We start from the raw sequence: 11253 nt of genomic DNA on the forward strand, positions 1-11253 counted from the left end.
GATAAACAGTCTTCGCTCCTGTGTATGGTAGCTCGATAATAATTGCCTAGTTTCCAGCGTTCAAAAGGTCATCATTATATTGACGTGAGCATTTACACCCGTTTTTAGGAAAATCTGTCACTAAGTGCTTACAGTACAATGGAGTAACAGTCACTATTTCAAGTGCTTTTATTGCAAAATCTGTTTCAAGAGTCATCATCAAAATGGTGAAAAATCTGAAAGAAAACGATGTGAAGTTCTTCAACCCTTGTTGTAATGAACATGCTTTTTGTAAATCGTCACGCAATCTTGTCCAAATGTTTAATCGTTTCTGCTTTTACGGACAATACGGAAGAAGTAACATCAACTCCTGTTCATACTTTAAATTTTGTGAAGCATATAACATTTATGACTGTTTCGTTTTCATCCATAATCATCCACGATGCCCCTAGCTTGCTATAAGCATTTTAAATTAAACTCCCGAACACAAACCTCTAACCAATTTTAACCGGCTTACGAAAACCGCGCAATCTGTATCACTATGCCATACGGCATTAGACTCATGTCACCCTTATTGACCTATTTTTCATTATTTTCTACAAAATTTATCTTGGTTATATGCCTACAGCTTATTATTCATCAAATAAATAGCTGAGGGGTCTAATTTCAACTCCAACTTGGAGACCCCGCGTTTATTCGGTAGCCGACGTTTAATCGAGAAAATGAGGTAAGTGATGACCTTGTTGACCTTATTGTGAAACACAAACGATAAAATTAGCACATTATTATATTAACAGCTTATTATGATTTATAAAATTCAATTGTTTAGATAAGAGACCCTCTTTAGACCTCTTTATGGTCGTGTACGGAAATCGAAGTAAATATAAGTAATCAGGGCTCCTGTTGATACCAGCCAAGTGCTGACTGGGCCACCCTGCCTAAATAAGGTTGACTTGACTTGAGCAGGCTAAGTCGCTGTGCGGTGTAATTCACACAACTGCACAGTTACTACAGTTATACGGACTAGCTATTGAAGCCATCCTTGTGATTTTCAAGACTTTTTTCTGATAGCTCTTCTATAAAATGTTCGAAAGCTATGTGATTTCTGGACTTTCTGATTAAATTATATTCAGAAATAACAAAACGTATTAAAGGCTTGTTGTTGCATATTTCAATTAGCTTTTTCATCTCAAGTGCTCTTGTGAATGTTGTTAAAGTCAGGATGTTTCTTTTCTGGATTACCAGACGTTGGTTTTAACTTTCATCTCAGTGCGTTTAAGTGAATAGTAGAAGCCTCTAAAGTTATACCAGACAACTCCATGGCCTTGAGAAGAATGAGACCCGTTAAGATACAAACCGTTAAGATTTGAGGCGTGACAAGAGTTGTACCACCATCCTCCTTTATACATCTGGCCACAGTTGCTGCTGTGAAGGTCATTGTCGCTATCCTTTGTAGTAAACTGCATACCACTAAAAAGGAAAACAGAATGGCAACTTCGAATGACAATTTTAACGTGTTTTGTATATGAAATGATGCAAGTTAAGAAGCAAGCAAGCAAGCAAGCAGGCAAGAAGGAAAGGAAAAAAGTAAGCAAGCAAGTAAACAAGCAAGCAAGTAAGCAAGCAAGCAAGCAAGCAAGCAAGCAAGCAAGCAAGCAAGCAAGCAAGCAAGCAAGCAAGCAAGCAAGCAAGCAAGCAAGCAAGCAAGCAAGCAAGCAAGCAAGCAAGCAAGCAAGCAAGTAAGCAAGCAAGAAAGCAAGTAAGCAAGCAAGCAAGCAAGCAAGCAAGCAAGCAAGCAAGCAAGCAAGCAAGCAAGCAAGCAAGCAAGCAAGCAACCAAGCAAGAAAGAAAGCAAGCAAGTAAGCAAGCAAGCATGAAAGAAAGCAAGCAAGCAAGCAAGTAAGCAAGCAAGAAAGAAAGCAAGCAAGCAAGCAAGCAAGAAAGAAAGCAAGCAAGAAAGCAAGCAAAAAAAGGAAGCAAGTAAACAAGCAAGCAAGCAAGCAAGAAAGCAACGGCCTACTCTGGGACCCAAAGTCGCTGTAACTTTGGGCGACTTAACCCTATTCAGACCGGGCTTTTTTGGATCTCTTCAGACCGGGGGGGGGGCGGATCCGCCCCCCCCCTCCGAATCTTCCAGAATATTTGGCAATCACAATGAAACTTACAGGATATATAGTATGTCTGAAAATCTAACTTTTGGTATACGTCACGTGGAATAATGACGTCACATCACGTGACAATGACATCATTATGCCAAAACATCTTGGATCCGTCATCTTGGATTTCGAATTTTTTTCAAAACGTTAGAAAACCGCCCAAAATTACTGGAAAGTACTCAAAATCAATAAAAGTGTGCTTAAAACCCGTAAAAAGATGAAAATAATTGCATTAAAGTTATTTTTCATTAATAGAAACACGAAAATTTCAAATTTGGGAAAACATGCCTGTCAAAAGGTCGTTGCCATGGTGACGTCAAGTTCCTGACACAGCAACCGATCCTACCAAATTATTTCCAGATAAATTTTAGATAAAGTCGCAAGCGCTTGGTTAAATATTGATAAAGTTATTACCGTTCAAAGTCAGCGCGGGCACTTTCCGCCCCCTCCCCCCCGGTCTGAATAGGGTTAAAGAGACTTGAGGCGATTTAAGCTTATTTTGTCCAAAATTACGGGCGATTTTGAGCGATTTAAGGCGATTCGGGGCGACTTTAGGCGGAGTAGGCCTTGGGGGCGACTTAAGGCGACTTTAGGCAATGTTAGCTTATTTTGTCCAAAAGTACGGGTGATTTTGGGCAATTTAAGGCGATTTTAAGCGACTTTGGGCAATTTAAAGCGACTTTTGGGCGATTTTGGGTCCCAGAGTAGGCTTAAAGCAAGCAAGCAAGAAAGCAAGATAGAAAGCAAGCAAGCACGCAAGCAAGAAGGAAAGAAAGAGAGAAATAAAGAAAAGAACCAGCACCATAACAAAAACGATGACTTCAAAAGGGATAACAACTGCATAACAAATAGTTGTTAGTCGTGATGCTCCTGTACGTAAACAAAGATATAAAACAACAAAAAAGACTAGTTACTGTAGCAAAAAATACGTTTTTTACATATGACACTGACAGCTACAACAAATGTCCAAAAAAATCCTCAGATACGACGAAACTACTACATTATACCTTGCTATAAAACCACAGAGTAATAGCATGGTTCTGATGCACAGAGGTAAATTGTTCCAAAGATCAATTTCTCTTAACTAGAATGGTAAGACGAATACTGGGCGTTTATGAAATTGACACGCTCTACTTAACCGAAAGTAAAATCACCTAACATGGTCGACCCTAAAAAATGTCGTCAACAAACATGTTGAGAACTAATTTAGTTAGTGGTAGAAACTGCCTCACTTAGCTTAAAGGGGCTTTGTCACAGATTTTACCAGATTTTTGAACAGCTAAAATTTGTATTTGTGTCGTAGAAACCTAAAAATAATGGTCCATTTTTATTAAAAATTGCTATATTAGAGCACTGAAACTCTCAACAAGCGTCTTTGGCTGCGGATGGCTCGGATGGAAATGGATTGCAATTTGAAAAATTAAGGCTTAACTTTTCAAGTTGTTACCCCTCGTATTCAAAAAATCGATATTTATAGCCGTAGCTTGATTTCTATCTGCAAATTAAGGTTATATCTACGTTGAGATGTTCAAAGATAATGTTTTACAAGGGTTAAGTTGCCTACCACAAATTTCAGAACAGTTTAGACCAAAAATCTGCGAAATCCCTGTGACGTAGCCCCTTTAAGTTTCGAAAATAAATCACCCTAATAACTAAAGTTGTTATACTGATTAAATATTAATTAACGTTCTTTACTTTGCTGAATTGTGGATATCCATGGAGTTACCAGCTGTGCCAAAGTATCCTCCAATCAAAAGCCGGTACTTATCTCCCTCGTCTGCCACCTTAAAAGACGTGTACTCAGCGTATCTGATGTTTCCATCAAAATCTTCCAGATCCACTCTCAGCATGACGTCATCAGCGGCTGTCAAACGGTGAAGATTGTCAATTCCAAGCCAGAACTCGCCGTTCAGATCTCCAAACCCGTTTTTGTAGGATTCCCATCCAAGATTGAAGTCAACAGAGCCGTCTAAACGACGTTGGAAAACGGTCCAACCTCCACCTTCCGTGGTCATGTCACAGAACACTTGCATTGGTTTGCCGCCATCTGGAATGATGGTGTACACGCCAGTGGACGTGAATCCATCTTGAAGGAGTTGGGCGCAGCTTTTGATTGGTTCTTTTATTTATAAAAAGAGAAAGAAAATATGTAACACTGAGGTGTTTGAAAAAGGTTCTCTGTAACGGAGTTCCCATCAAAAAGTTTGTGATTAAACAGACCTAAACTTACCGCATAGTTTTCCTTTATATCCATCCTTACACTTGCAGGTTACGCTGTTATTTTCATAGTTAGGAATGCAAATTCCACCTTCACCACAAGGCGAGCTGTCTGTCTCACAGGAACTCTAAGAATATATACTAACATGTTACTTTTATTACGACTTTAAAATGCTTTTCTCCCTTTATTCGTTTCCTTTCGTGATTGCCTTTTATCATTGACCAACTAAATTAAACGCAGATTAAATGTAGTCGTTTGTTCTAGAAAGCCAAATAAAAGGACGAAGGCGGCTTAAGTGGACATATTTTTGTATTGTATGACATCGCACTTTTGAGCGAAAACTAAGATTAAAACGTTTCTTGCCAGCTGGGTCCTTGGTAGAACTCTTAGTATTTACAAAAATAAAAAAAGAGTTGCGAACAGAGAAAGCCAAAACTGAAAACTTAAACTCGCGCACATATTATAAATTTTATTTTCCGAAAGTTCTTGATAAACACCTTCAAAGCAGACTAAGGAGACTATGTGTAATGAGGACTTCTGCAACCTTCGATAATTTGTATTGTAGTCAGTAACTGAGATGTAATGTACAAAGTTTGTTTTAATTTTCAATAGGGCTATCTAGAACGGCAACAATGGTATAAGCTACTCAGTAATAAAAATGCCAACTAATTACGAATTGAACACAAAAAAGTGTAATCCTCGGGCAGCTGTCGTCGGAAAGCCGCTTTCATGTTTTCAAATCTTTGCAGAACTTTGTCGAAATTTTGTTACTTTGTATTCAGTTCTTTTAAAAACGAACTAAAAAACTGCATGTTAATTTAACTCTGTCGTTGTAGCCATCGTATTTTCAATCAATGTTTCCAATCCGTAATCAAGTTTTCATCATGAGAAATACTTTACGCTGTTATTCATCTTAGCTATCTGCATTATAAATCAACTTTGTACATTACACCGAAGTACTGACTTTTGAAAAAAATTTCCAACAACACTTGCATTATATTTCTTGGCAAAAAATTTATTATAGAGAGTTTGTGTACTCCTAAAGACTCGTTAATCGTCTTTTGAGTGGTTAAAAACAACATTTAATGCTACACGAGTGCATTTTACCTGTAGTCCTCTGTAAATGAAACCTTGATCCTCTGTGAAGTTGACATGACCTGAGAATCGATCGGAGTCACTCAGTTGACACTTGAATCTGCCAGCGTCGTTCTTTGTGGTTCCAAAATTGTAAGACTGACATCGCTCTTCCTCGACGCACTCAAGCCGACAAGAACTTTCCGACTCAATTTCAACCTCTTTTATCACGCTTCCATTGAGCTTTTGTCCTGCTATGGCTTTAGCAAAGTTGACAGCTTTAAAATCTGGTTCCGAAATACGGCTTATACCGTATACACAGTATACAGCCGCGCAGACAAGAGCTGGAATCGAGAGATGCATGTTTCACGTTCACAGAGTTACATAAGTGTACTAAAATTGTTAAGTAGGATAAGGTCTTATACCATTTCAGGTGTTTTGTTGTTAAGGTAATTTTGGTAAGCTTAGAACTGTTGATTGACTTTAATATTTAAAGCTCATTAGTGCTCTTACATTTGCGAGTGAAAAATTCTGAAGTATGGCAAGAAGACCTGGATGTTGATCATCTCAGTAAGGCTAAAGGAAACTGGGAAAAGGAAGCCCCGCTTTGCTCTGCATCAATAAACGTACAAATAAAAACATAATATTATTTAATTTTTCTATTCTTGCACTGTAGAAACACTTACTTGCTCAGAAAATTATCACAATATTAACTTTTCAAAATATTTCTTTTAACTCCTCGCGTTTGATATGCTTTGGTTGATTTTATCGTTATAAAGGAAGTCAGAGAGTAACTGTTTTTAGTGAAAATGTCAGTATTTTATTCAATCAGTTTTACAGTACAGTACAGACACAGACACAGCTATCCAATTTGAAGTTTTTAAATTGGATAGCTTAAATTGGAAACCCACGTGATTGCACTTCAATTACGTAGCAAATAAGCGTGCGGGAAACCAATCAGAAAGGAATTTGGTACGATTAAAGAAATTATGCCGTGAGCAGAAACAATTTATGTACATTTTAATTTATAAGAAAGTCATTTTTGTTGTGGCAATGACCTGATGCAGTGGCGTTTTCTTAATGGAGAAGAGTCGCCACAATTACCTATTCGCAGCTGATGAGAAGGAAAAGGTTTGATAAAATCTGCCGGCAGAATTACGTGCATATCGGGCAGTTTTGGGTTGTTTTCAGCAGCGAGCATAATACCGCCAGGATTAAGGAATTTTCGATGAATAGAATAATAAATGACTAGGAATCAAACTGGACGATTATGATACCAAAAATGTTAAGAAAAGCGAATTAAATTATAGATTCACATGTCAAAAGAAGAAAAAGGCTAGCTCAAAGTCCGTCAATGGTATTTTTTTTTTTAAATGTTGCGAATTCTATTGGTTTTTATTTTCATCCGTTAGTACGTTTTAGTGAATAAAAGTAGCGTCTTAAATGATTCCAGTTTATTTTACCTGGTTAAACAATGTGACTATTTACATGTATTCCGTTGAGATTGGAGCCGTGGCAATACTTTTACCCTCAGTACTGGGCTCCCACATACACTTGAATGCAGTTTTCTGGCCCCGCTTGTCGTCATGGTAGTAAAGTGCACCAGACAATATGAGTAAAGCAGAAATACACGCAAAAAGACAGACGGAAAGACGTACAGAAGTACAGAACGGAAGCAGATAGAAAAACAGACAGGAAGACAGATTGTTGATTCACTTTTATTTTAATACGGTAATTCCCTAAGTTTAAAAAAAAAACTTCTTTTCGTGAAAGCCGTATTGAAACAGAAGTAACTACACTTAAAATATGTACAAATAGTAAAATCTAGTCAACAGTTTGCTTGCATGCCTACTGGCCAGATTTCCTTTAGCTTTTGATTCGGACGCTTTTATTTCAATAGGTAATGAATTCCCACAGCGTTTCTCCTCTATGTGAGAAAGACCCATAGAGAAACAGACAGACAAGACACACAGACAGATAGAATGACAGACAGACTGCAGGCTGAGAGAAGACAGACAGACAGACAGACATACAAAAACGAGGGTCGTGGAAAAAATAGTGGCTTGAAAAGCAATCGTGTACTAAACGCACTTAAACTCAGCTGAATACAAACAAAGTGATAATCAGGCGCTCCTCGTTTAGATTACGCAGGACGTCGTCCTAAATAACAATAATGAAAAGCACACAGTCTCGTTCGCAGGCGAGTTCGTTATTTCAAAACCACCCTGACAGTGACTTAAGTTTAGTCCAATAATAAAGGCCACTCGGCCATCGAGTCACCGCCACTGCAATAGTTGTCTATGTGTTTGTTTTATCAAATTGTTCTAGTGCCGAAAAATCTCAGTAAAAATGGACAAATATGGGTCCGTCATTTTTCCCGCCATTTTGAAAGCGTGGGTGCTTAGATAGCATGAGACGTCACTAGGCTCACTCGAAGACGCACCAAATTTCAATAAAAACGCAGGTGCTTATGTCATACATAAGGCAATGCGTTGACGTTGGTCTGCTGATAGAACTCCCGGAGATTCTGGGAAACAAATACGTCTTAACCGTTTTTCAACCGTTTTTTGATTTGAATTCAGGTTTTTTAAGAAAATGGCTACACTGTTCAGATTAAAAATTAAAGCATAGTTAAATCTGTTCTGGCTGCTTTAAACCAACGTGTTTCAAAAGCGAGATCTGACTAAAGTATTTTTGCCGGATATTTTTAGCAGACGCCGCTTGAAAATGGCGTCATTACTATCTTTTATTTCCTCATAGACCACACTGAAGAATGAGGACAACCCATTAAGGTAACTTTTACCGTTGTCACTTATCGCGTTGTTAGTGTACAATTTGAATTTAATTGATAAAAAAGGTTTTCTAGAGCGATACCAATAGAATGCAATTCTATTTCACTGGTTTGTTATATTCTGAGGGTCTGAATGGGGTTTTGTGTTTGGTGTTATTTGCCCATGTTTTTAGTGTTTGCTGTTACATTGGTCAATTTATTAATGTTTACTGTTTCCGGAGAAAATAATGTTAAGTGTCATGAGGGTTTTCCGAGAAAAATTTAGCATTGTAAATTCTTATCTGCTCTTCAAAAATCGAATAAAATCACTCCAGAACTAAGAGAAAACTTGCGGATTTCACCTACGTGTTAAATTGGTTTTTGAAATCGTTAATTGTGAATTATCGCATCTTATCAGCCCTTGACATCTTCCAGTTTACATAAAGTTGTTGCAAATATATAAATGCTACGAGCTATCTCACCCTCTTACAGTGACGCTGTTTTCAAAACAATTTCAATATTATTCCCGTAGTTAAAGCGTTAAAGCGTTTCACCGGAAATAACTCATTCGGGTAGCTTCTTAAACATCCGTCATTATTCTACGCATATGTTTCAACCTTCCGTTCACATAAGGCTAAACTAAAACAGTTTTTATCTCGAAATAGAAAACTTCCTCTACCTTTTCTCGCGACCCAACTCAGAAGAAGCACTATCTTCAGCAGCATTTTTAGAAATATGTTCTTCTCATTGCTGGCTGGATGCTCGTGAGTCTGTGAATAGAGTTTTGGCTCACGCACATTAGTCTCCACTATTGGCAGGTGCTTGGAATGAAAGCATTTTAATTACGGCTCTTTCTACAGTTGTTAATTCATTGGTTCATCCGTTTTTAAGTAAAAGCTCTATTTATTTCGGAATAAAATGTCTATACAATTTTTTTTCCAAGCTGCAATCTGTTTTATTTGGACATTTCCTTTCCTTGGATGTGTATAACGTGGTGTAAATATAAACGACAGCCTAGCTCTGAGTCAGGGAATTTTAAGCCAAAGGCACATTTCAGTCAAGTATATGGTACGTGTAAATTATATTTAATACAAAGATGTCCCACTAGTTTTACAGCGTCTTTTATGTCAAAGAGATTCAAAATGGCCATATTTACAATACAACTGTGCGGTTAAATTATAAAAAAAATTCTTGTGAGTTCATTTGCTTGAAAAGATTTCACTTTTCTCGCATATTATTCATAATTTACGTGAAGATATCAGCCTTTGGTCTGCAATTTTAGCAGGATAATGATTAATATTTTATGACCAGAGACTTCGTCTTTATTAAATGTAAAGTTGTGTGATTCATCACGTACACTGCTAAAAAGTACTCTCCCTCGACTAATTTTGACCCTTTCATAACGGCAGAAATTATTAAGTATAATTTGACAGCTTTGCATGCACACACATCATTTTCGCCATATTGAGACTTTCAATAACACGTACGCTTATTTACATATGTTTGACATTTGTTAGGTGGCCTTTTTGACATAACTACACGAACCGATTAGGCGTTCTTTTTTTTCGCGGCGGGAGGAAAAAAAAGAACGCCTGATCGCAGGTTAATGCACGATGGTTTTTTGAGCTTGACTTTTAAAGATACTTGTCGCAACAGGATAAATGAGATTGGCAACAAGGGATTAGCATAACATAATTTAGTGATACCTAAATCCATACAAATGCAATAATTTTCCTTGCCTTTTCAAATACCCCTGAAGGTTGTCGAGAAATATGTATAAACCATTAAAATAATCGCAAAGAGCGTGGTAGCGTAAATAAAGGGCTAAACTGGGAAATTCATAGCCCGCTGCGCGGACCAGTCAGAAACAAGAAAATAACAAAGCCAGCTAATCAGAACTGACAAACATTTAACTGTTCGCGCCGTTTGTAAAAAGAGGTAACTTCAAGGCGACTAGATCTGTTTGCCTTCCCACAGATAAAGGTTCACTGCACTTCTAGTCTTCTAGAGTTAAACTACTAAACTTTCACTCTGACTAAACTTTACATCACAGCATTGACTAGTAACAACTGTATAGAAAACAACAACTCTACCAGAGTTTTTGGACAAGAAAATGGCTTGTGTCGGTATAGTTCTGGGTTTGACCTCCTTCTCGTGAGCTCGCGAGCAAGCGAGTGGCAAGGTTTTAAGAAATAATTACTGATCGCTGATATCAACTGGTATTGATTTAAAACAGATCGTCAAAGAAAGAGTAACTTAAACAATTTTAAGATAGAAAGTGAGTAATTCCAGAAAATGGGTTAAGAAAGTCAAAACCATATTACCCTCACTCTTTTCTTTATAACTTAAGACTTGTTGCCTTAAAAACAGATTGGCGAGACAATAAGAAAAAAAATTGCAAAACACTCATTTTGTACCGCAAAGCCATACCAGTAAATATTTAGTTCCACCTAAATGGAAGAGCGACGTACAATGCACAAGAGTTATTTATTGTAATGTTTAGCCCACGATACTTATTTTTCCAATCACAAACAAAATGATAATGTGGTACGGGAATAAATAAATGAATTAACAAACATCCAATTTCAGTGTCTGATGATAAAACAACCCATATCAGACATACGACGTCTCGTTAATAAAACATCAATCGCGAGAAGTTGAGATTTTTCACGCAAAGTTTATGTTCCCAAACATCTAATTTGTATGGTTTAATACGTTTTCTGGCTGGCTGGCAGCATTTTAAGCTCCGCTTGAGCCGAGGCGCTTCTATCTGCAACTGTAAGTTGTGTTTGTGCTTAACAACGAACCCTAGTCAGGCCAAAAATGTACTAATGCCTGCACAAATTTCAACTCTATTGTTTATTAACGATACGTCCTAGTAGCTTTCTGGGAAGCGTGTGAACTATGTATTTATTTGCATTATAAGATACCGTGGACATGCAGTAATGTGCTTGAAAAAAGTTAAAACATCACTGCATCACTTTATTTGCTTTGGCTTCACTTTCATCTCAGTGCGTTTTAGTGAATAGTAATGTCCTCTGAAGCTGTACCAGTCG

At 37.5% G+C, this 11253-nt stretch overlaps 2 protein-coding genes across 2 annotated transcripts in view; both read right to left on the bottom strand.

The window, feature by feature from the left end:
• Positions 1-1217: 1217 nt before the first annotated feature.
• LOC144640391 (microfibril-associated glycoprotein 4-like) lies at positions 1218-5790 on the bottom strand. Its single transcript, XM_078499557.1, has 4 exons — positions 5461-5790; positions 4366-4480; positions 3831-4254; positions 1218-1449 (listed from the first exon to the last, which is right to left on the bottom strand). The coding sequence occupies exons 1-4, from the start codon at positions 5788-5790 to the stop codon at positions 1218-1220; spliced, it is 1101 nt and encodes a 366-aa protein (XP_078355683.1).
• A 5211-nt stretch (positions 5791-11001) lies between these two features.
• The window catches only part of LOC144642479 (microfibril-associated glycoprotein 4-like), a 5093-nt gene continuing 4841 nt past the window's right edge, over positions 11002-11253 (bottom strand). The window contains exon 4 of the mRNA XM_078501441.1: positions 11002-11253. This exon is cut by the window's right edge and continues 156 nt beyond it. Coding sequence (XP_078357567.1) covers positions 11175-11253 — 79 coding nt within the window. The 3' untranslated portion in view covers positions 11002-11174.

Source organism: Oculina patagonica, chromosome 2 (genome assembly GCF_052425735.1).
Source record: "Oculina patagonica isolate OP01 chromosome 2, crgOcupat, whole genome shotgun sequence".
Lineage (NCBI taxonomy): Eukaryota > Metazoa > Cnidaria > Anthozoa > Scleractinia > Oculinidae > Oculina > Oculina patagonica.

Excerpts from the sequence above, each read along its gene's own strand:
- LOC144640391 (XM_078499557.1), bottom strand. The coding sequence starts at position 5,790 with ATGCATCTCTCGATTCCAGCTCTTGTCTGCGCGGCTGTATACTGTGTA. Across the intron at positions 4,255-4,365 it reads ATATAAAGGAAAACTATGCG|AACCAATCAAAAGCTGCGCC; the intron begins GTAAGTTTAGGT and ends TATAAATAAAAG. Across the intron at positions 1,450-3,830 it reads GATATCCACAATTCAGCAAA|TGGTATGCAGTTTACTACAA; the intron begins GTAAAGAACGTT and ends TTTCCTTTTTAG.